The sequence below is a fragment of the Odocoileus virginianus genome, chromosome 7 (assembly GCF_023699985.2).
Source record: "Odocoileus virginianus isolate 20LAN1187 ecotype Illinois chromosome 7, Ovbor_1.2, whole genome shotgun sequence".
Taxonomy (NCBI): domain Eukaryota; kingdom Metazoa; phylum Chordata; class Mammalia; order Artiodactyla; family Cervidae; genus Odocoileus; species Odocoileus virginianus.
The window spans coordinates 16,845,919-16,871,673 of record NC_069680.1 but is presented as its reverse complement, the minus strand read 5'-3'; the positions used below and the strand labels follow the sequence as shown (position 1 = coordinate 16,871,673).

Sequence of the window (25,755 nt, the reverse complement as noted above, 5' to 3'; positions counted from 1 at the left end):
CCTGCTTCATTCTGTACTCCAAGGCCAAATTTACCTGTTACTCCAGGTATGTCTTGACTTCCTACTTCTGCATTCCAGTCCACTATTAGGAAAAGGACATCTTTTTTGGGTGTTGGTTCTAGGAGATCTTGTAGGTCTTCATAGAACCGTTCAACTTCAACTTTTCAGCATTACTGGTCGGGGCATAGACTTGGATTACTGTGATGTTGAATCGTTTGCCTTGGAAAGAAATCATTGTGTAGTTTTTGAGATTGCATCCAAGTACTGCATTTTGGACTCTCTTGTTGACTGTGAGGGCTACTCCATTTCTTCTAAGGGATTCTTGCCCACAGTAGTAAATACAATGGTCATCTGAGTTAAATTCACCCATTCCAGTCCATTTTAGTTCTCTGATTCCTAAAATGTCGATATTCACTCTTGCCATCTCCTGTTTGACCACTTCCAATTTACCTTGATTCATGGACCTAACATTTCAGGTTCCTATGCAGTATTGCTCTTTTTAGCATCAGACTTTACTTCTATCTCCAATCACATCCACAACTGGGTGGTGTTTATGTTTTGGCTCCATCCCTTCATTCTTTCTGGAGTTATTTCTCTACTGATCTCCAGTAACATATTGGGTACCTACCAACCTGGGGAGTTCATCTTTCAGTGTCCTATCTTTTTGCCTTTTCATACTGTTCATGGGGTTCTCACGGCAAGAATACTGAAATGGTTTGCCATTCCCTTCTTCCGTGGACCACGTTTTGTCAGGACTTTCCACCATGACCCGTCCATCTTGGGTGTCTGTGTTGACAGTGGTCAAAGGTTAGAGAATGGTGGGGTTCTAAGCTAATTGCTGATCAGCAGATGAGTGTTAGGAAACTGTTGATATATGGGCAGTGGAAGAACTGCCAGAAGGAGTAGGAGCAGGAATCCTTAGGGTTCACACCGGGCTACAAACTGTTTAAAATTGTATTTGACACATTGGAATGTCTCGGTTGCTGTGTTCTGAATAAATGGAGTGAGTACCTCAATGTGTCAAGCTCTGGTAGTTACTGATGATATAGGAAGTGTGTGTGGTGGGGGTACAGATAAAATTCCTTTATCTCTCCATCCTCTTGTTGAGCTAATATTCTCATATTTTAAAAAACAGTATTTGAAAAAACCTTCAAATGTTCATATTTTAAAAATCACCATTTTAATATAAGCCAAATTATTATTAAAAGACCTGCAACTGAAAGTATGTAACTAGACACTTAATTGGGTAGTAAATTTATCCGAAAACAAAGTGACATATAAGAAGTGGTATCTGAAGTGTAGATGGAATTTATATCAAGAGATGAAGAGAAGGGCATTCCAAGTGGAGGAACAACAAGATATGGAGAAAAGGGAAATTTGGTGTTTGGGGAAAACCAGCCTAACTAGAACAGAAGATTCATGTTAGGTATTCCTTCATTAATTCAACATTTATTGCATGAACAGTTCATATGTGAATACTGAGCTAGGTGTTACCCAGAAGCTGTCTTCTCAATAGGGAAGCATGTAATAAGCTACAGTACAAAGTACCATTTGTTACAATGTCGGGGTTCCCTGGATTCTATCTGTAGGAAGACAGAATAGCAGCTTCTATCTCTTTCTGAAGGGAACCTACTAGGAGAAGATGATACCTAAATTTTCATTTGAAATCCACGTGATAGCACAAATTATGGCACTGTACGGGTGCTCTGAAGGAGAATGTTGAAGCTGAAGGGTAGGGCTGTACTTGGACAATCACCATAGGAAGTCTAGTGAGTTAAGAAGACAGAGAAGGCAAGAAATGGGGGAAAAAAGAGAAATAGACTGTCCCATAGACAGAGGAAGGCTATTAAAAGAAAGAGGAGTGATCAGAACTGGAATAGGTAAGTCAGGAATAAGAAATTAGAAAAAGCAGTTGGGTCTGATGAGAAAGTCTTCCGTGGAAACCATCAGAATGGCTATTCTAATAGAGTGGTTAGGAAGAGAAACCAAATTGCAGCATGAATCTGTAAAAAAAAGTTTTGGATACCTTGGCTATAAAACAAAGAATCATCTTTCATGTGGGTCTCAAAGAACTGCTTAAACGTTTTGCATTTTTGTTTTTTCAGGTTAGTAACTTGTAATGATTTGCTGAAAACTATCAAATTTAACTTTATTTAATGACTTGATCACTCACGTGTGCAGGCCACATTAGTTTTTTGTCAGATGCACAAAGTGTCATTACTGGAATAGTTTCTGACTCCAGTGGCAGTGCTAAGACAAGAACTTTCTCTACTCTGGTCAGTGTTCTCACCATTCGTCACGTCACTGTGCCAGCCTTGTTTGCTGTCTGTAACTTAAAAAAAAAGAGTTTTCCTCCAGCATAGGGAAAAGTCCAGTGCCCCCCTCCTGTGGGTTTCTTCTTGTGCGTCCCGTTTACTTTTACACAAAACACTTCACTGCTGACTCATCTGGCTGCCAGTGTGTGGAAGCTTCTCCCCACTACAAGCAGTTGTGTGTGACACCAGCCGAGTGGCCTACAGTTGAACTCACTTTGACACTGTCCATCCAGAGAGAGTGTCAGTCCCACAAAACCTCCCAACTTGCCACTTCAGATGCCAGGCCCGGGCCCAGGCTATGAGGGGTTTCAGGAGCTCTGTCAGGAATTGGGGGCAGGGACCAATGTATATTTTCTATTATCTCACACTGTCTTTTTGTCAATGCAGGAAACCAAAGATAAACTCAAAGAAACAACAACAAAATTAACTCAAGCAAAGGAAGAAGCAGATCAGATTAGGAAAAATTGTCAAGATATGATAAAAACGTATCAGGTATGCTAAAGTTCTGAATAGATTTCTTTATAACAAGTTATAACAAGTTTTACCAAATATTAATACTCTTTTGTTTCATAAATTTTTGTATCTCTGGTATTTGAAGTGTGGAGTAGATTTTCTAGGGCAACTAAATTAAATGCAAGCTATTTCCTATGTTAAAATACTTGCAGCTTAAATAGAAATCTTATTAGAAAAGTCTTTAGATGAATAAAAACACTATAAAACTTTAGAAGAAAGATGAGTACAAGGAAATGTATAACTTAGAAAAAAAAAAAGCCCACTCAGTGTAATATGCATATTAAATACGCTCTTCTGTTGGTGCAAAATTGATATATTTATAATTTTTGAATGCAGTCATCAATTTTAGATGCATGAGCTATGTATTTTATGATTAGTAAACTGAATTGCAAAAGCCATCTTCACGTTTCAAAGCATAAAACTTTAAAACTTGCCATACTTTTGTCTTTTCTTTTCCCTTAGGAGTCAGAAGAAATTAAATCAAATGAGCTTGATGCCAAGCTTAGAGTCACAAAAGGAGAACTTGAGAAACAAATGCAAGAAAAATCTGACCAGCTAGAAGTGAGTAGCTCTGTATTTGTGTACCTTAGATGGTGTAATATTGAAGGAGAGAAACAAGTGCTTATTGCCATCTACTTTTAAGGTCTTTTAGAAGGAGCAGGCAATAAATGTTAGATCTGGGTTAGCATATAATGATTTGTGGTTTCTTTTAAACTTTTAAAAAGATGCATCATGCCAAAATAAAGGAACTAGAAGATCTGAAGAGGACATTTAAGGAGGGCATGGATGAGCTAAGGACACTGAGAACTAAGGTAATTCAGTCTTTAGTCGTGACTCTAGAGGACGGATAAACAACTTTAATTTAGTTCTCATTCTGATTTTTAAATGTTGGGGAAAGGATATTTATATAGAAATAATCTAAAATCAAAAAATAGTGTGTCAATTCCCTAGCAACAAAATTGACTCTTAAGAGAAATAAAAATGTCTTCCATTTCAGTCCCTTTAAAGTGTTTGCCAAACATTCCTGTTTCACAGCACATTTGCTCTATCTGTAACCTATCCTTGAACCTCTGATCTAAAGGCAGTCTTACTAGCAAATTAATTGGGAAGATACATGGGCTTTAGAACTGTGTCAGAAAATAATAGAAAGACTGTACATTTCCCTTGAATATATTTAATAGTCTTGTATACAGGTTTAATTTTTAACAGTCTCCTTTATCTTTTCCAGTGTTTAGGATCCATATGTTACAAGAATAATATCCCTTTTAATATAAGTGTCAAATATGTTATCATTGTATGTCTTTCATTTACTTAGAAATAGGCTTTTAGGTAACCATCTTGAATTTATGATCACTTAATTTTTAAAGTGTCTTTCATGTGCCCTTCTATTTTTTCTTTATGCCAGTACTTTGAGGTAGGTAGGGAAGGTATATCCTCTTCAGATGAGAAAATGGAGGTACAACAGAAATGAAGTGGCATGCTAAAACTGCCATGACTAAATCATGAGAAATCTGAGACTGAAACACAAGAGTGTTAACTTCTTGCTGTGTTTTCTTCTTGTTAATACTGCTTCACAATTCAGCTTAGATTATTAACACATAACCACTATCTGAAATGGCTAATAAGGAATAAGAAAATATCGTTTTGTAGTTTAACTTGCATATGATTATTTGATAGGTAAAATGTCTAGAAGATGAACGATTGAGGACAGAAGATGAATTATCAAAATATAAAGAGATTATTAATCGCCAAAAAGCTGAAATTCAGAATTTGTTGGACAAAGTGAAAGTTGCAGATCAGATACAGGAGCAGCATCAAAGGTATAAAATGAGCAACTTCTGTTTGTGCTAATCAACAGGCTTTTTGATTCTAACTTGCTGTTTTTAAATGCAGTCATTGCATTAAATAAGAATAATCTTATATTTTACTAGGCAAAAAAAAAATTTTTAATTCCTATCTTCATTTGAACAGTTTTGGGTTATTTTTGAGGTTCTCAACACTGCTTCTAAAAATCAAAGTTTATATTCATATGTAAACATTGGCAGTAGTTATTTATAAGACAGACTGGATTGTGGGTTTTTTTGATCCATTCCTTAGCTTTCAAATTCTGTTACTTAAACATAGTAGTTTTTCTTCTAAAAGGTAGATTTGTATCTCTGTCTATATCTTTGCATGTGTGTAGCTTGCAGTCAGGATATAACATTATTCCTTGGCTTCTTATAACACCAGTTAGCTGAGTTCTACTTAGGACTTTACCTGACAAAGCCTAGATTCAGACTGGATCCAAATATCTTCTTTTTTATACCCTACCAACACCCAGGCTGCTGAGTGCTGCTAAAGAGATCTTTACTATCATCCAGATTGATGCTGCTATAAATTCATGGTTAGCAACCTCAGCTGGGACTGCTACTGCACCCTGAGTCCTGCCATATGTCCTTAGAATCTTCTCCCCCATCTTCTTAGCATGTATCCAAACCATACAGCTTTCACAGTGATCTTTCCTCTCTCCTCGCGCTTCCCTCTTGGCAGAAAAAAGGGGGCCATCAGGTGACAGTTCTCTCCACCTCTTGCTGTCAGTTCTGTGAACTTGCCTGCATCTGCACTCATTTTTCTTTTGCTTCTGTTTTTGTGAAGGAAATGTTCCTATTTCTGAATCAAATTGTGGTCTCTACTTCTCCTGTGGATCCCATGCTCTTCTGCCTTCTCAGGGTCTTTCTTGATTATTCCTTCTTTTTCCTTTATCTCTTACCTCCTCCTTTTTACTGACTCCCTCTTTTCTTCTGTCTACGTTTAAATGTTACTACATCTTTAAAACTTCAAAAATCCTATGATCGCCCCTTTCCTTTTATTCACAACCACGTCTTTATAGAACCATCTGCAGCCCTCCTCCATTTCTTTGCCTCCTTTGCTCTTCTATTTCTCTCCATTTTATTCAAATTTCCCCAACATACCATCGCAAACTGCTAATGCATCCTTAAATATAGTAGATACTTCCCAGATTAAGCCATGCTTGAGTTTTCAGTATGGACACACTAAACCCCTTACTTTCTTGAAGTGCTCCATTCCTTTGACTTCATTTCATTGTGCTGTCCTGGCGTTCCTCCCCAACTTTCTGGCCAGTCTCTTTTTGTGTCCTTGGCAGCCTTCTCTTTCTGTCATAAAGCTATCTTTTATTCTTATTTTATTATACGCCTGCATGATCCTAACTTTCTGTAATGTGTTGCAGAACCTTCAAGTTATTATCTTTAACCCTTTTTGCTGAGCTCCAGACATGCAAGTATCAAAGACACCTCAAACTTTTTAACATGTCCAAAACTGGTTCATCTGTCTTGCCTGCAAATACGTTTCTCTGATGTTGCTGAGACAAGTGATGCGTGTGACATCCAAGCGATTTTCCAATCCAGGAACCTGGGGGTTACCCTTGGCTCTTCTATCCTTTGCTTCACTTGTCACCAGTCACAAAATAGTTTTGATGCTAACTCATCAATATCTTTCAAGTCCATTTACTTTTTACATCCCCATTGCTACTACCACCATCTAAGCCATTATCCGCTCTCATCTAGAAAGCTGCCACGTCTTCTAAACTGTTTTTTGTTGTTGTTGTTTGCCTACTTCCCTTTTAGTCAGTTTACTACAGTGTAGTTAACATAATCTTTTTTAAAAAGGAAGTCTCAGACCTTTCAGTGATTTCCCATCGCCTCAAGGATTGCCTAGTGAGTTCAGATGCCTTAACATGGCTTGGATGATCGTTAGTAACATTGCTTCTCCTTCTATGCATTCTCCTTTTTCATTCCGTATTTCAGCAGTAGTTGGTCAACAAACGTTGATTAATTGTCTCCTAGGTGTGGAGCCCTGTGTAAGTGCTACGATACAGTACAGTCTTTATCCTCATCAGTATTGAATATCCGTCTGTTAGTATCAACAAGATGTCATTCTCTCGTTCCCTTCCCAGCTTTGCACATACTGTTTCCTCTGCCTGGAATGTGTTGTCTTCTCCCGCTTACTCCTACTTCTGCTCTTACCCAGGAATTTGCACTCTGTGGCCCACAAGGCAATTCCAGCTCACTGCCTTTTTTTGTAGAGAAACTTTTTTTTGGGTACACAGTCACTCTCATTCCTTTATGTATTGTGTGGCTGCTTTCACACTACAGTGGCTTAGTTAAAACAGTTGCAACAAAGGCCATGTGCCCCAGAAACCTATATTGTTTACTGTCTGGGTCTTTTTAGGAAGAGTTTGCTAACCCTTTGAGTATTATTTTAATCACTTACACTCTGTGCTTTCATCATCAAAAATGTTTTTTTCACAGTGCTTGATTAAAAGCTCTTCAAAAGCAGGAGTTAGATCAGTCTTGCTTATAGGTCTTAGTGAGCTCTTAGTTCCTAGCGTATGTTAGGCGTCGCAGTGATCCAAATAAGTATTTGGATGAAAGAATAAAAGTACCTTTATAAAGCATTTCAGTCAATGAAAATTCTCAAACCCTTAATGTCCTTTAATAGTTAATTTTTTTTCTTAAATATAAACTTTGTTTTTTAGAGGTAAACAAGAAATTGAAAATTTGAAGGAAGAAGTGGAAAGTCTTAATTCTTTGATTAATGACCTACAAAAAGACATCGAAGGCAGTAGGAAAAGAGAATCTGAGCTACTACTGTTTACAGAAAAGCTCACTAGTAAGAATGCACAGCTTCAATCTGAATCCAATTCTTTGCAATCACAGTTTGATAAACTTTCCTATAGTGAAAGTCAGTTACAAAGCCAATGTGAACACATGAAACAGACAAATATGAATTTGGTAAGTATTAGTGTACATTTAACTTTTAAGGCAACACAGCAAGAAGCATAAATTAAGTTTCCCTAAAGATGTAAACCTAATGGTAGATGATTAAGCTCTTTTTGGTGGGATGAGCACGGACTTTCTGATAATTTCAAATGCTATGAGAAATGTCAGTTTTTCCTTTCAACTTACGTATTTTTTAACAAAATTTCTCCCTAACATTGTTATGAAGAAATATTTCACTTTTGAAAGTAAGGAAGCCAGGATTTTTGTCATTCCTAACTGGAATTACCATGTATTTCTTAAAAGGACTTTAAATTTCTGTATTTTTATAGCTTAAAAATGGTTTAATATTTCCAAGTTGTGAGGTGGACTTAAGACTTTAGTCCGAAACTACAGAGACCTGTATCACATGTTGTTTTGCTTGTGTGGGGTGGCAGATGCATTAATATATCACTCCTCCCCTTCTCCCCCAACCCCACTTTATTGCATAAGAAATTTGAGGAACACAATAAACAACCTGGTAAGGAGTGATGATAGAAGAATTTACTACCAAAGACCTTGTATTTTTAAGGTTTTAAACTCTGAGCAATAATTAAAACATATCAAAATCGCTATTTTTATCTTATTTTAATATTTAGGAAAGTAGATTGTTAAAAGAAGAAGAACTGCGAAAAGAGGAAGTCCAGGCTTTGCAAGCTGAACTCACTTGTAGACAAACTGAAGTTAAAGCATTGAGTACCCAGGTTGAAGAATTAAAAGATGAATTAGTGACTCAAAGACGTAAACATGCCTCTAGTGTCAAGGATCTTACCAAACAACTTCAGCAAGGTATAAAATTCTTCTGCACTTAGATCTTGAATGTTCTTGTTTGTTTTTGTTGAAGGATTTATAGAAAATATATATTTTACATTAGTTTTTCCCACACTGGGTAGAGCTGTAGGTTCTTTTTAATGTTCATAAACCAAATGACTGACCTTGTTATTTCATAAATAGTTTAAAGCATGTTCTATTCTAAAATGCATTTATTCACAGAATCACAGAACATAAGAATTGGGAAAGTGCCTTTCTAGGACAGCAATGTCTAGACTTTGTTAATCACATATTACTGTCAATGAAAAGTGTTTAAGTATTTGTTCTCCAATTTGTAAATTGTAAGCATGTATTATTCTATTTTATGCACATTAGAAAAACATGAAAAATATAAATTTAAGAAGATCAGATTAAATATAAGTAGAGTGCTAGTATTTTCTACCTACACTTGTCTATGAATTGTTATGTATAGCATCTAGGGTGCCTGAATCCACCTTGATGACCTCTAACTTAGAGATTGTTGAATCCTAACCCTTAATTTTAGGGGAAACTGAGATTCAGAAGAGCTATAAATTTCCCAAACACGACAATTGACAGCTAGAACTAGAACTCAGATTTCTGTCATTTAAAAATTTATACAGTTATTGGAGTCTGCTGTGTGATTGGATACGTAGATGAATAAGAGATATTCTGACATCCTGTTCTCTACTACTCCCCACTGTTTTATTTGTATTAAAATAGGGTGACATACAGTAATATGATAAAAGAGACTTAGCATTTACTTAATAGAAATATATTCAGATACTTGCCAGAAGAATTTAGTTTTCATAGATGTAATTGAAGGGAAATTTGGGGTGATTTTCTGGTACTGTGGAACTCTTTTAAATCTTTCAGGACTCCAGAAGTTAGGTTCTGTGTGCCTAAATGATGTCAGTATCAGTTATCATAATGTTATTTCCATGTATTTCGTATTTGACCTGTGCGTTTCTAGATGTCATTTTGTGTCAGTGAACCTACAGACCTCCTGTTGTATGTATTCAAGAAATTTCTTTTGTTGCCTATGCCATTTTGGCCTAAGTGATTTTAGCAGTTAAAGTCAGAGATAGTGGGGGCAGATGGTTATGATCGTTGTCACAAGTAATCCATTTCTTTTCCTGCAGCACGAAGAAAGTTAGATCAGGTTGAGAATGGAAGCTGTGATAAAGAAGTCAGCAGCATGGGAAGTCGTTCTAGTTCATCAGGTAAAAAACTAATGCTTTTATAGTTTTTCAGTGATTGATTATAAAAAGAAATAGCATTTTTTGTTTTACAAGGTATCGATATGTTTTTCTGTAATTTTGAATTATAAAAAGCAGAGGTTATACACAATTACATTGTAAAAAATATTTCCAGTTAAAACGTTTAAGTTCTAATCATTAGGATTTTAAGTTTGTCATGGGGTTCTATACCATCTGTCTCCTTACCTCCTTTTCCTTATCTGCTTTTTCATTCTCTGCAGCAATTTCTTCTTCCATTTTTCAGTTCAGATTTGTACCCATCTCTATATAGAGAGATATGGTATAGCATTTCTTCCATTTTCTTTTAATTTTATATTGCTTTTAACACCTGAGACCTAATGAGATGGGGTTATCATTATATTTCAGATTATGTGAATATATATATATATATATATATATGTATGTATATATATATATATGTGTGTGTGTGTATTTCTAAATCTTTTTGCTTTTTCATGGTAAATATGCCTCTTGTTGTTGAGTCGCTCAGTCGTGTCCAACTCTCTTTGCAACCCCATGGACTGCAGCCCCTCCAGGCTCCTCTGTCTATGGGATTTTCCAGGCAAGAATACTGGAGTGGGTTGCCATTTCTTTTTCCAAAATATGCCTCTAGTTTAAAGCAAAAATTAATAGTTTATAAAATTGATTGCTAGCATTGTGAAAATGATAATCAGCAAAATATCAGCATATTTATTTTATTGGAATGCCAGGAACCATGCTGAATGCTTTAAACATATTATCTACTCACAGAATAGTCATGTGAGGTAAGTGTTGTAATTCCCATTTTATAAATGGGGAAACTTAAAATTCAGAGTTGTTCCATCAGTTCAGTTCAGTCACTCAGTCGTATCCGACTCTTTGCAACCTCATGGACTGCAGCACACCAGGCCTCCCTGTCCATCACCAACTCCTAGAATTTACTCAAACTCATGTCCATTGAGTTGGTGATGCCATGCAATCATCTCATCCTCTGTTGTCCCCTTCTCCTCCCATCTTCACTCTTTCCCAACATCAGGGTCTTTTCCAATGAGTCAGTTCTTTGCATCAGGTGGCCAAAGTATTGGAGTTTCAGCTTCAGCATCAGTCCTTCCAGTGAATATTCAGGACTGATTTCCTTTAGGATGGACTGGTTGACTGCAGCCATGAAATTAAAAGACATTTGCTCCTTGGAAGAAAAGTTAATGACCAGCTTAGATAGCATATTAAAAAGCAGAGACATTACTTTGCCAACAGAGGTCTGTCTAGTCAAAGCTATGGTTTTTCCAGTAGTCATGTATGAATGTGAGATTTAGACTATAAAGAAAGCTGAGCGCTGAAGAATTGATGCTTTTGAACTGTGGTGTTGGAGAAGACTCTTGAGAGTCCCTTGGACTGCAAGGAGAGATCCAACCAGTCCATCCTAAAGGAAATCAGTCCTGACTTTCACCAAATCCACAGTGACAGAACTCAGACTCTAGAAGCTGCATGCCACGACATTTTCACTGCCTCCCAGGAGTTGCACATTAGGGGAAAAACATCATCAACTCTTATAATAGTGGAAAAATTGTATAGTAGAAAGAAGTGGGTTTGAGATTACACATAGGTATTTAGATCCCAGTTATACCATTTACTAGTGTATAACCTTGGATAAGATAATATTACTTAACTTAAATCTACAAAATGGGATTTGAAAAAAATATGTCTTTGTAGGATTAAAAAAGATTAGAAATTCTTCTCAACAGATATTGGTAAAAATAATAGCTACGATTTACTTATTGCTTACTGTATGCTGCTCTAAGCTCTTCGGACATATTGACTCATTTAAATGAGGATAACAGTCCACCGGGGCAGATCATATTATGGTTCCCAGTTTTAAACGATGTGACTGTGATACAGAGTCCAAAGTCAGAAAGCTACTAGGAAGACTAGCTCCAGAGCTTAACCGACTGGTTATATTCTGTCTTGTGACTTTTTTCTCTTTCTGTGTGTCTCCATTTAATTTTGGTATCTTGAGTTTCTTGTTTCTCTTTTGCCACTTCCTATTTCTGTTTTTTAGAAACATACTAGACCCTTTTTTCTATCATCAGTCTATTCAAAAACAAGAACTCAGGTCAGATATGACTTGAGTTCTGTGCCCAACTCTGTTAGATTGAATATTTGAAAATGATAGTAGAAGAAATAATGCCTGAGATTAGAGTTGACTCCAGACTAAGTACAATAAGTTAATTTTTTTTGTTTGTTTTGTTTAATCTTAAGGGTCCCTCAATGCTCGAAGCAGTGCAGAAGATCGATCTCCAGAAAATACTGGGTCGTCAGTAGCTGTAGATAACTTCCCAGAAGTAGACAAGGCCATGCTGATTGAGAGGATAGTAAGGCTGCAAAAGGCACATGCCCGGAAAAATGAGAAGATAGAATTTATGGAGGATCACATCAAACAGCTGGTGGAAGAAATTAGGAAAAAAACAAAGTATGTGTTTTTTTCATTTTTGTTTGTTTATGGCTGTGCTAGGTTTTCATTGTTGTATGCCAGCTCCCTCTAGTTGTGGTGAGACGTGGCTACTCTGGTTGTGGCACTTTGGCTTCTGATTGCGGACGCTTCTCTCATTGCAGACCATAGGCTCCAGGGCGCGCAGGCTTCAGTAGTTGTGGCGCATGGGCTTAGTTGCCCCTTGGCCCGTGAAATCCTCCCAGACCAGGGATTGAACCTAGGTCCTCTACAGTTGGCAGGAGGATTCTTAACCACTGAACCACCAGGGAAGTCCCAAAGTGTGTATTATTATGGTACTGGGATCCGTGTTCAAAATACCATTATTCATACAGCAAAAAGTTCCTGAGTTCAAATAATTATATCAAGAGCCTTTCTTTCAAAATTTTTTTTAAAACTATGATCATATAGTTCTCAATCTTTTATTGGTCACTTATTTTTGTTCTAGGTTTTGGGAATACAGAAATGAAGGAAAGCATAGATTTTTCCTTTTAAGGTGATATAGAGTTCAGTAGGTGTTAATTTTTTTGATACTGGAATAACTTTGAACTTAAAAATAGATTGTGCTCTGCTTAGCTTCTTATTTTCAAGATGGTGGTTCTAAGAGAGAATGGGGTTGTGGATTATCGTTCCTGTTGAGCAGATTTAGGGAAAAATTTGCCCATGACTTTTATTTTTTAAAAATTTTTTAAAGTTACCAAAGCCATTCTTCTTTTTTCCCCACACATTTATTTTTATTTATTTATGTTTGTCTGTGCTGGGTTTCTGTTGCAGTGTGTTGGATCTAGTTTCCCTACCAAGGATTGAACCTGTGCCCCCTACATTGGGATCATTGAATCTTAGCCACTGGACCACCAGGGACATCCTTGCCCATGACTTTTAAAAGAAAAAGAGGACAACACAAGTTTAAAGTTTAGTGGCAAGAAAATAGAAAATATTAACTGAAACTGGAACAATAAATTGTTCACATATTTTGATTTACATAAGGAAAAAAATAGAGCCATATTTATATATCTTAAATCTAAATACCATGTTATAACAAAAATGGGATCATTTGAGAAGCCATCTGAATAAGAAAAATTCCCTTATTTTCTAATACTTGCTAAGTTCCTTCAGTCATGTCTGACTCTTTGTGACCTATAGACTGTATGTAGCCTGGCAGACTCCTCTGTCCATAGGATTCTCTAGGCAAGAATACTGGAGTGGGTTGCCATGCCCTCCTCCAGAGGATCTTCCCAATGCAGGGATTGAACCTGAGTCTTTTATGTCTCATTGGCAGGCTGGTTCTTTACCACTAGTGCCACCTGAGAAGCCCCTATGTTCTAATGTAGTTCTTTTTTTTTTGTCCCCTATGTTCTAATATAGTTCTGTTATTAACCTAATATGTAATTATTTTATGCATCATCTTTACACTTAGGATTAGTTCACTCTTGAAAAGTGCAGTATTTGTAAATTCTGCAGGAACGTTAACTGTCATAGTGCTTTATTTTACAGAATAATTCAGAGTTACATTTTACGAGAAGAATCAGGCACACTTTCTTCAGAGGCATCTGATTTTAACAAAGTGCATTTAAGTAGGCGGGGTGGCATCATGGCATCTTTGTACACGTCCCATCCAGCCGATAGTGGATTAACATTGGAACTCTCTTTGGAGATCAACCGGAAACTACAGGCTGTTTTGGAGGATACATTGCTGAAAAATATTACTTTGAAGGTATTTGTATTTCTCATTCACTTACCAACCAAGAAACATGGCAGAAATGGTACCTCTCTTATTCAGTCTAACACATGGATGGACTGTTTCTGTAATGAAGGGTAACCATTGTTTCCATTGATGAAATTTTATGTTTTTCTCTTTTTGAAAAATGTAATTTTTAAAATCAACAAGGAAAGAAAGAAAGAGAAAAAAAAAATTAGTGTAACTATTGGATAGACTCCATAAATGAGTGGTTTACTTTGCTATGGAAAGTCTTTGACATATATTACAATAGTTATAATTGATTACTGAGGCATTAAGATTGAGGTATTTATTTTCTAATGTATTTTCCAGCTATATTTTATTTTTTGCAGCTGTTATCTGACCCAGCTATTCTGTTTGTGCTGTTTGGGCCTTAATGGTTAGTAATGGGTTTAAGAAATAATTTTTTTAATCTGATAATACTTTTATGCACTAAAATTTGCTATAGCTTCAGTGAAAAGATTTAAGTATGACTGAAGTATACAGGATTGCTACACTGAAAACATCCATGTGCAGAGTTTATCTCCCATGGCAGATATGACTGTTTATCACTCTTTAGTTCAAAATTTAGGGAAAAATAGTTCAAATCGAATCTTTTTACTTATTACACTTAGTAGTTCTGTTTTCTTTCCCCCCTTTTTCCAACTGCTAAAGGAAAATCTGCAAACACTTGGAACAGAAATAGAACGTCTGATTAAACACCAGCATGAACTGGAACAGAGGAGGAAGACAACCTAACACAGAGCTCTTCCTCAGTGAACAGACAGAAGCCACAGGAGGAGCAGGTGCCGCTGCCCAGGACTGTCAGAAACTTCTCCCTGCTTTGTGTGGCAGCTAGTACAAAGTTTGTTTTGCTTCATCTGTATAAAAAAGTACCTTTTTACAACACAAATGCATTGCTGTGTATACTGTAAGAATGTAAGCGCTGAGGAAACTTGTTCTTGTACAGTGACAGCCTGTCATTGAATCTAAACAACTGAATTTAATTTGCTGATAGTCATATGAAGTGCTGAACATTACAACAAGGGCTTTTGAAAACTTCTCCTTATTTCTTCCCTTTAAAATATATAATGTCAAAAACAAATGATTTCACTTTCCAAAATTATGCATGAAAGAACAGGTGTTAATCATTCAGTAATATGCTATTTCTCCAACATGAATAAAACTAAAGAAATGAGAAAAACTTTTGTTTTGACATTCTGATATAACATTTGCTTGTGTGTTAGGGACACCAATGAATTCTTAAACCCTTTGATCTTCATGGAAGCTAATAGGAAAGCTAGCTCTTGGTAACTAGCAGTGATTGGGCACTGTATGCTTCTATCAGGCTTCCTTATTTATGCTAGGAACAATTTTTTCAGATTTGGGTTAATTGTTAAGTTTTTTAAAATCTCTAGTTACATAAACTATGATTTGAAATAATTTGCTCATTTAGAAAATTCCTGTGGACTTAAGTTGTATTTTAAAATGTGAAGTGCATTAGTCATTAGAACCAAAAGATGAATAATGAATTCTTTGAAACAGAAATACTTTAGTTTTACTGACATTTAGTATAAAGATAAATATAAAATACTTATGAAGAACCAGTTACCAAGAGAATCCAGCATAGGGCACTGTTAACCATTTTATCTGTGTACCATTCTTTACTGTTAGTTTAATTATGTTATAGTGGTGTGATCTTACAGTCCCTAAATATGCTGTGTTTCAGTATATTTATTTAAAACACAAAATAATTATATCTCTGTAACCAAAGGAGTTTTAGAGCCAAATTTATGTATCCTGTTGGATTCTTAAAATATTTATTGAAGATACGCATTCAAGTGTTGCTGGTCACAGTATCGGTGTTTCTGTCACTGAATTTTTCTCTTTGCTCTTGTAATTTCTCACTGTGATTTTCTACATTTCGTTATATTCTGATCATTTCTGTAATGATACCTTGGCACATACACAGATGTTGCAGCAAGCTTCATTTTTATTTTGAATTTTTGCATCCTTTTCCTCGCAAGAGAAGTAAGTATTGAGGTGATGGGTTAAAAGCCTTTAAAGAATTGTATGGCTTTACCAGTTGGGCTGGGCTTTTGATGGCAGCGTCCCTTTAATGTATTTTAATTTTTGTTTTTAATCAACTTACCATTGTGTAAAAAGATCATTTACTAAAGGTTAGATGATTCATTGTAGCATCTTATTTTTTCTATATATTGAGTTAATAGGTTTCATCCAAAAACAAAATCTTTTCACTTCAAAATGGAAATATAAGTTCAGAAACACTTTATATTTAAAATAACTGTAAAAGTTTTGGTCTTACCATAATGTGTCTTGCTCTCCTTTACCAGTAATAATTTATTAAAATAAAGAAATGAGGGTAAGTGCAATCACATCTGAATTATTTTCCTAGTTGTTTTTGATAATAGTATTGATGCTCCCAAAGACTATTTAGTTAATGTAACTAAATTTTTACAGCTTCTTATGTGATATAGGTTCATATACTACAGTATTTGTTTTTTCCTTCCAAGACACAAAATATGTTAATGGAGACCAAATAGTGGTCATATCTACAGTATTCTATGTCTATACACTTTAAAAATATATATGTACATACATGCACACATTTTTGCATACATATATTGCATATGAAAATGAAGCATTCCAATATTGACATTTGTGCCAGCATTCATTTAAAGATGATTAATGGTTAAACAGTTTTAGAAGAATGCAATTATAAACCATATATTGACTTATTATTGCTCCCCCCATAAATGTAAGGAACTGTGGAAAATTTGAAGAAAATGATTTATTTTCCTTTTGTTCTTTAGTTTCTACTATATCCTTTTGTATATAGATCATGACTGAGCAAAAGTGTGTACAGCAATGTGCATTTATCAGATCTCTCTCTAGACTGATCCTGATTAAGCATTTAGAGGGCAATATATGGAAAGAAGAATGGGGTGTCCAGAAGAGGAAAATGGTGTGGATAAATGATAAACTTGACTTCTGGGGGAAATTTTGGCTTGTCTGTTTATTATTAATTAAACACATCAAAGGCTGTTTTTGTTAGCACTATTTTGATTTCTTTGAGGAGGAAATTATTTTTGTGTGTATGTATACATACATATGCACTTTACTAGGTTTTAATTTTAAAGTGAATACTTACTTGTGACTGCCTTTTTCCCATACCACTTCAGACTTTAGCCTGTTAAGCTCTAAGGATTGAAAATGGTGGATTTGAACAGTAGAATGAGTTTAAACTTTGTTTGTTTTTTAAGCTTTCTATCCATAACCATTTAAAGCAATTTATCTTGAAATTAAATTTTGTCAGGCTACCAACAAATGTTATTTAAATAAACACATTTATTGAAAACCCCTTTATTGCCAGGCACCGTACAGGGTGTCAACATTATACTGTAGACAGACTGGACAGGGCAATTCGTGTCCGCATGGAGCTTATGGTCTAGTGAAAACCGCTGGGAAGCAGTAGGAGCTGCTCTTTGAGTCTACAGCCCACAGCCAGCCCTTGTCAGCAGAAGGTTAATGCACTTGTGCAAGCGGGTGATCCAGAAGTCTCACTCGCATGAAGCTTTAGGAAACGAATCCTTGCTGAGGTACATTGAGAGCAGATTGTTGTTTTTGTGGTGGTTCTGCACATTTCCTAACTTTTTTCACAGTTTGATGTTTAATTATTGTTTTAAGAAGGGGAAAAAAAAATCCAAAGACCATAAAATGGCACTTAATTTTTGCCATTTTAGTAAATTATTAATGTCCACTTGATGCTCATAAAGATGAATTTAATCATGGTGTCATGTTTGTTTCTAAATTGTTTTGCAGTATATTATTTTCTAAAGATTTTTACATATAATTTCAGACCAGAATTTTCCAGTGGAAGAAAAAAAAGCACTAGAAACCATTAATACTGTAAATGTTGTATATGTTCCCCGATGAAAATATTTTTATGTTTATCAATCATGTTATTCCATATGGTTAATTTGCCTTATGAATGCTGGGTTCAGTGGTCTGTCTTCCAGTAACCTTTTTAAAACAAAAGATTTCTTTTTTGACACTAAGATTGTTTATGTTTAATATCGGTTGGTGGCACTAGAAACCTGAAAATTTTCAAGATTGAACATGAGAAGATAATCAAAAGAGAATCCAAATAGAATTTTTCAGGAAAATAAATGAAAAATATAATTGTATATTAAAGATGTATTTTTCTTCTGAAATGAAATTCTTTTTTAAAATGCATATGGCTGTCCATTTTGACTATGATGAAACTTGTTTATCTTCCAAAGTTCATATATATATATGTGTGTGCATTGTACAGATAACCTTTAGTTTGATTACACTGTTCATTTTGTAAATATCTTTCTGTATAAAATGAAGCTTTTCAAGAGAATTTTATGTATATATTGTACTTATTAAATAGGAAATGCCTGTTTACCAAGTTGTATTTTACTGGCATCTTTTATTATTTACACACACCACTACTAGCAGACTGATTCTCCAGACTTCACAAGACTGATTCAGATTGCTTGAATGTTCTTTTTTAAACCATATTAATAAGAATTTTTACTTTCTATTTTTGTCTTTATTCTAATTACAAGTCAGTGAACAATAGTAAACAAATTGAATGCCACGTTGTATTTTAAATTTTTGCCTAAATTATTGATTGCAAAATCTGGCCTTTTGTAAATGGCTGCCTATGTGAAAATTTCTCGTTGAACTTGACAAGCCAGTAATAAATTCAGATTTTCCACAAAACTATGGAACTTACTTGCCCAAATTACCTAGGTTTAATAATAAAGATCTAGTAGGTTCAATAAAAAGATACTAAACTGGCATTAGCTTCATGCAGGTAACCTGTATGATGGATATTTCACATCGCAGTGTGTTGTTTTCCATTTCTCATATAACAGTTCAGGTACACACAGATTATGCCACATTTCTTAAAGAGTTCAGTATTGGAAGGAATCCCCTGAAATCAGGATCCTTAAAATAAAGGTACAATTAATAGGGTTGAGGAAGCTCTGCTGACTGACTTAGTAATCTGTTTTTAGTGGCTTATACATTTGTTTGCAAGAGAAAGTATATAAAAAGAGTTGAGTTTTTGGAAGAGACTAGCTTATGGTTCTTAACTGGTCAGTGTGACCTGCAGTTATGAAAGACCCTTCCAATGAACTTAAATCCAAGCCTGCTTTTTTTTTTTTTAATGATTTCTTTTAAAACAATTTATACATGTATATAGTTGCAGTGAGCAGGGCCTCCTCTTGACTGCGGTGCGCGGCCTCGCGGTGGTGGCCTCTCGCTGCAGAGTGCCCGCTCTGGCAGTTGCGGTATGCTGGCTTAGCTCTGGTGCACGGGCTTAGTTGCTTCTCCGCCTGTGGCATCTTCCCAGACCGGGGATGGAACCTGTGTCCTCTGCGCTAGCAGGCGAATCCTTACCCACTGTGCCACCAGGGAAGTCCTGCTTTTTCTTACTAAAGTCTGCTTCGGTCAGTGAGTGTATGACGAGGGCACACTTCTTCCAGGGGACCAGCAACTTGGGAGGCTGCCTCTGGCTGACCAGGGCTAATGCTGAGAACAGTGTGACCAGACTCTCATGTCCCTGCCCTTGCAGAGATGCACTATTAATCCCTAAATTACAGTTAGGAGACTTGATTCTAATTTTTTAAAAGAAGCACCCACTTAAGTCATACTCTATTTCTGAGGGATTTTCAGCCTTTTAAATTGTTCAAAGGCCGTGCTGCTAGCCAGTCAGATGGTCTACCCATAATTGCACTTCAGGAAAAAAGGGGGAGAGGTAGGATGTTGTATCTGAAAGAAGATCTCTGCCATTTAACCCAGTGCAAAAAGAGTTCACTGAAATTTTAGCATTCACTGAAATAGTTACCTGTTGATAGTCAACTTTTAGTTACATTTACTTGGAAACTAAATACTGGAATGGCTTTCCATATCATCCATTTCACTGTTTTTATTTTTAATAATTAAAGACCCAAGGGCAAGATGTGTTCTCAGCATCCTTACATGTTACTTGTCCCAAAGCAGTTAAGCCTGCCATGGTATTTCTTAGACAGGTTATATTTTATGAAGTCTGACCAAAGGCCCACTACCCCTGCTGCCATTGATCTAGTCTGCCCGCCAACACGACAGAAACACTTTCAGCTCTTCCCACCAGAGCTCCCAATAGATCCCAGCTCCCGCCCACCGCCCCCCCACAAAACCCAACTTCCTAGGAGTTCTTGCTAAAGAAGGGTGTTGCTTTGGGCTCTGAACCAGTTTCTCCCTGAATTTTATGTTTTTGTGTTATTTGGGGCAAGCCTGGAAGGACTGGAGGGAGAACCTGCTTGGGACTTGCAGGTCAAGAAGAGTCTCTTGCTTCCTAATTGGAATCCAGAATCCACTTTCTTATAGAAATGGTTATTTTGAAACAGTGACTAAATCTCATCAAAATTTATGGGCAAGAAGGCTTTGTGTGTTTGTTATTACATTTTTTCTTTACTTTTATGTGGTTAAATGCTTTCTAAGCTCCAAGGCACCAACTTTCAAAAAAAAAAAGTTAAAGCAGTTGCTTTTAGGCTTCAAGGCAGAAAGGTGCTCCACACACTCAAGCCGCAGATACCTCCCGAGAAGTTCGATGACCCAATTTTAGTCTCACGAAGGTCTAAGTCACTTGTTTGCAAAGTCCGTCCTCTAAAGCGCAAATGTTGCTGATGATTTTCAAAGATCACACTCTACAGGCATAATGTAGTTTCAGTAACAACTTTAGGATAAAGCGGAAGAGAATTTTTCCTTTTTTCTGTCCACACTCCCATCTCCCACACACACAACACACACCCAAAACAACAACCTGAACACTACTTGCCCAGAGCTGGTTTGGCTGTCTCTTGAGTTTCCAACCTTCATCACTTCCTTCAAATTCTGCTTGGGTAGGCTTTTTTTACAAGTCAGTCAAGTGAGGAAGAGATAAAAAGGAAAAACGAGAAAGTTCAGCAAGATTCCTTGTCACATTCAATTCCTTGTCAAATTACTGTTTTGATGGTGGAAGTGCTCTGTATCACACGTAGGTTTGCCTGTGCTATGGATGGTATGCCACAGGAGGCAGGACCCGTATAACGTGGCTGTTTATTGAGGATGTTCCATAGTGATTCCTGATGTCATTTTGTACATTTTTGTAATTATAAGTTCAACTAGAGATGTACAGCTTAACATACATGTATTATTTTTTAAAAGGAGAGAATTTCCAGAGAGTTAACACACTGAATAGAAAACACTAAACACTAGAAGAAATTACTTTGTCTGGTTGTGTGTTGAGGGGGGATAAAGGAGAGGGTGCCAGGTTTAAGGACTGTTTCAGTTTTTTAATGGATGAAAGTGAAAGTCTGTCGTGTCTGACTCTTTGAGACCCCTTGGATGTCCATGGAGTTCTCTAAGCCAGAATACTGGAGTGGGTAGCCTTTCCCTTCTCCAGGGGATCTTCCAACCCAGCTATCAAACTCAGGTCTCCCGTATCGCATGCAGGTGGAGTCTTTACCAGCTGCGCCACAAGGGAAGCCGAAGAATGCAGGCGTGGGTAGCCTATCGTTTCTCCAGCAAATCTTCCGGACCCAGGAATCAAACTGGGATCTCCCGCACTGCAGGTGGATTCTTTACCAATGGAGCTATCAGGGAAGCCCTTTTTGAAAGGATAAATTCATGCATTATATAATTTAAAGTTGATTCTATTAAAACTTCCCCTCTTAAAAAAAAAGCCAGTCAATCCTAAGAAAGAATTACTCAGAGTATACCGAAATGTTTTTCTAGATTAATTTCTGCCTTAAATGCTCATTAACAGATCAATAGGTGTCATAGAGTGGTGGGAATGAGAAGCAGAGAGCTTATCAGGTTTGGGGGTGGGTAGGGTAGAGGTAAGGACCAAATTCAAGTGAAGGTCAGGTCTGCAAGAGGTGGCTTGAGGGCCCTAAGTCTCACATTCTGTTACAGCTGGTTGCATGATCCCTCCCACAATGAAGTTAAAAACCCCTCTGATTGGTTCTGGACACTTGTCAGCATAAGAAAAGTAGTTTCCTATATGAGCGTGGTTTGTCCCGTGAGGTGCTCTTAAGTGTTCTAGGGGTTTACCCAATGCTGAACTTACTTAGCCCAATAGCATTTAGGACCTAGTGTCTCTGGTCAGAAATAAATATAATGTACTATATTGCTTTTGCATGTTAAGAATGTATGTTTTCCTTTTGAAATGATAAGGAACACAGTTAAAGCACAAATACATCCATGAGTGGGTTGAAATCATAATTAGATTCTTTTTCTTTGTATTAATATGGTTTAAACAAAAAGACCAATCAACTGTTACAGAAGATGGATGTGCGAGCTCGGGTGATTTAGCAGACTCTTAGCTGGAGACTTGGCGCCCCTCTTTTCTTCCTCTTTCTGATTGTCTTTTGACTAAGCTCTTCCTCTAACTGCAATCAGAGAAGTAAAAAATCAGTCATTTTGTTCTCTGTAATCTCAGTAATGGTTTTGCAGAGGACTCAATTAATGGATGATACTATACTTTTTTCAACACTTTGGGTTCCTTAAGCTTCTGAATTACCTATGGGTATATCTTTTCTTTCTGCCTGTTGGTGACTCTAATGGAGCCTCCCTTTCCAGCCCCATGTTCATCTAAGGCAGCTGGAGAACGCTGAGGGCTGTAAAATGATGCGGACATGGACTTGCATGACCCTGCCCTGCCACTGATTGTGAAACCTTAAACACATAACTTAACCTCTTTGAGCTTCAGTTTTCTCACCTGTAAAGTGGGGATGATAAAATGCACTTTGTAGAGCTGTTCTGAGGATTAAATTTGGCACTAAATGCGGAAGAACTGTGTAAATTGTGAAGCTCTTGAGATGTGGACAGATAAGCTAAATCTTTAAAAAGAAAGGGGCAATTCCTGTTTTTGCAAATACTATTATTAAAATGTTGAAGGGTGCATATATAAGTGTATTATAAAGATGGTTGCTTTAATAGAATAGCCTTTACCACAAAGTGAAAAAGCATTGTTAAATATACAACTGTGTGTATGTAAAGGCAAAGTTCTGATTAGATGCATAGACTCAACAGTGGCTTCCCCTGAGGCGTGCTACACTTTCTTTTAAAAAGATTTTTTAATGTAAGTGCTTCCCGGAGATTGCCATGTACACAACTGTTGTATTATTTATTGTTTATTTGTGGCTGTGCTGGGTCTCCATGCTGTATGTGGGCTTTCTCTAGTTGCAGAGAGTGGGGGCTACTCTCTAGCTGGAGTGCACGGGTTTCCTATAGAGGTGGCTTCCTTGTTGGGGAGCATGGCTCTAAGCACATGGGCTTCAGTAATTGCAGCACAGGGCTCATTAGTTGTGACTCCCCAGCTCTAGAGCCATGCAGCCTTCAGAAGGCATGTAGAACCTTCCTGGACCAGGGATCGCGCCCACGTCTCCTGCATTGACAGGTGGATTCTTATCCACTGGACATGGACTGCATGTATACCACCAGGGAAGTCCCCAGTATACTTTCATATTTCACTTTAAATTCTTGTTTCCAAGATATTTTTCATTGAGTGTGTGCTCTTTTGCTATCAGTTCAGTTCAATTCAGTTGCTCAGTCGTATCCAACTCTTTGCAACCCCATGAATCACAGCACGCCAGGCCTCCCTGTCCATCACCAATTTCCGGAGTTTACTCAAACTCATGTCCATCGAGTCAGTGATGCCATCCAGCCATCTCATCCTCTGTTGTCCCCTTCTCCTCTTGCCCCCAATCCCTCCCAGCATCAGGGTCTTTTCCAATGAGTCAACTCTTCGTGTGAGGTGGCCAAAGTACTGGAGTTTCAGCTTCAGCATCAGTCCTTCCAGTGAACACCCAGGACTGATCTCCTTTAGGATGGACTGGTTGGATCTCCTTGCAGCCCAAGGGACTCTCAAGATCCCTCAACACCACGGTTCAAAAGCATTAATTCTTTGGCGCTCAGCTTTCTTCACAGTCCCACTCTCACATCCATACATGACTACTGGAAAAACCATAGCTTTGACTAGATGGACCTTTGTTCGCAAAGTAATGTCTCTGCTTTTTAATATGCTATCTAGGTTGGTCATAACTTTCCTTCCAAGGAGTAAGTGTCTTTTAATTTCATGGCTGCAATCACCATCTGCAGTGATTTTGGAGCCCAAAAACATAAAGTCAGCCACTGTTTCCCCATCTATTTGCCATGAAGTGATGGGACCAGATGACATGATCTTAATTTTCTGAATGTTGAGTTTTAAACCAAGTTTTTCACTCTCTTTCACTTTCATCAAGAGGCTTTTTAGTTCCTCTTCACTTTCTGCCATAAGGGTGGTGTCATCTGCATATCTGAGGTTACTGATATTTCTCCCGGCAATTTTGATTTCAGCTTGTGCTTCTTCCAGCCCAGCGTTTCTCATGATGTACTCTGCATATAAGTTAAACAAGCAGGGTGACAATATACAGCCTTGACGTACCTCTTTTCCTATTTGGAACCAGTCTGTTGTTCCATGTCCAGTTCTAACTGTTGCTTCCTGACCTGCATATAGGTTTCTCAAGAGGCAAGTCAGGTGGTCTGGTATTCCGATCTCTTTCAGAATTTTCCACAGTTTATTGTGATCTACACAGTCAAAGGCTTTGGCATAGTCAATAAAGCAGAAATAGATGTCTTTCTGGAACTCTCTTGCTTTTTCGATGATCCAGTGGATGTTGGCAATTTGATCTCTGGTTCCTCTGCCTTTTCTAAAACCAGCCTGAACATCTGGCAGTTCATAGTTCACGTTCTGTTGTAGCCTGGCTTGGAGAATCTTGAGTATTTCTTTACTAGCGTGTGAGATGAGTGCAATTGTGTGGTAGTTTGAGCCTTCTTTGGCATTGCCTTTCTTTGGGATTGGAATGAAAAGTGACCTTTTCCAGTCCTGTGGCCATTGCTGAGCTTTCCAAATTTGCTGGCATATTGAGTGCAGCACTTTCATAGCATCATCTCTCAGGATTTGAAATAGCTCAACTGGAATTCCATCACCTCCACTAGCTTTGTTTGTAGTGATGCTTCCTAAGGCCCACTTGACTTCACATTCCAGGATGTCTGGCTCTAGGTGAGTGATCACACCATCATGATTATCTGGGTCTTGAAGATCTTTTTTGTACAGTTCTTCTGTGTATTCTTGCCACCTCTTCCTAATATCTTTGCCTCTGTTAGGTCTCTACCATTTCTATCCTTTATCGAGCCCATCTTTGCATGAAATATTCCCTTGGTATCTCTCATTTTCTTGAAGAAATCTCTAGTCTTTCCCATTCTGTTGTTTTCCTCTATTTTTTTGCATTGATCGCTGAGGAAGGCTTTCTTATCTCTCCTTGCTATTCTTTGGAACTCTGCATTCAAATGGGAATATCTTTCCTTTTCTCCTTTGCTTTTCACTTCTCTTCACAGCTATTTGTAAGGCCTCCTCAGACAGCCATTTTGCTTTGCATTTCTTTTCCATAGGGATGGTCTTGATCCCTGTCTCCTGTACAGTGTCACGAACCTCCATCCATAGTTCATCAGGCACTCTATCAGATCTAGTCCCTTAAATCTATTTCTCACTTCCACTTTATAATCATAAGGGATTTGATTTAGGTCGTACCTGAATGGTCTAGTGGTTTTCCCTACTTTCTTCAATTTAAGCCTGAATTTGGCAATAAGGAGTTCATGATCTGAGCCATAGTCAGCTCCTGGTCTTGTTTTTGCTGACTGTATAGAGCTTCTCCATCTTTGGCTGCAAAGAATATAATCAATTTGACTTTGGTGTTGACCATCTGGTGATGTCCATGTGTAGAGTCTTCTCTTGTGTTGTTGGAAGAGGGTGTTTGCTATGACC

General features: G+C 37.2%; 1 protein-coding gene across 4 annotated transcripts in view; it reads left to right on the top strand.

Annotated features, from left to right (window-relative positions):
* The window catches only part of CCDC186 (coiled-coil domain containing 186), a 40,509-nt gene extending 22,186 nt beyond the window's left edge, over positions 1-18,323 (top strand). For all 4 annotated transcript variants that reach the window (XM_020882455.2, XM_020882457.2, XM_020882454.2 and 1 more), the window contains exons 7-16: positions 2,703-2,807; positions 3,291-3,389; positions 3,554-3,640; positions 4,506-4,648; positions 7,363-7,618; positions 8,242-8,431; positions 9,574-9,654; positions 11,926-12,136; positions 13,649-13,868; positions 14,547-18,323. In XM_020882455.2, coding sequence (XP_020738114.2) covers positions 2,703-2,807; positions 3,291-3,389; positions 3,554-3,640; positions 4,506-4,648; positions 7,363-7,618; positions 8,242-8,431; positions 9,574-9,654; positions 11,926-12,136; positions 13,649-13,868; positions 14,547-14,630 — 1,476 coding nt within the window. In that variant the 3' untranslated portion in view covers positions 14,631-18,323. The remainder of the gene's footprint in view (positions 1-2,702; positions 2,808-3,290; positions 3,390-3,553; positions 3,641-4,505; positions 4,649-7,362; positions 7,619-8,241; positions 8,432-9,573; positions 9,655-11,925; positions 12,137-13,648; positions 13,869-14,546) is intronic.
* Positions 18,324-25,755: the final 7,432 nt, after the last annotated feature.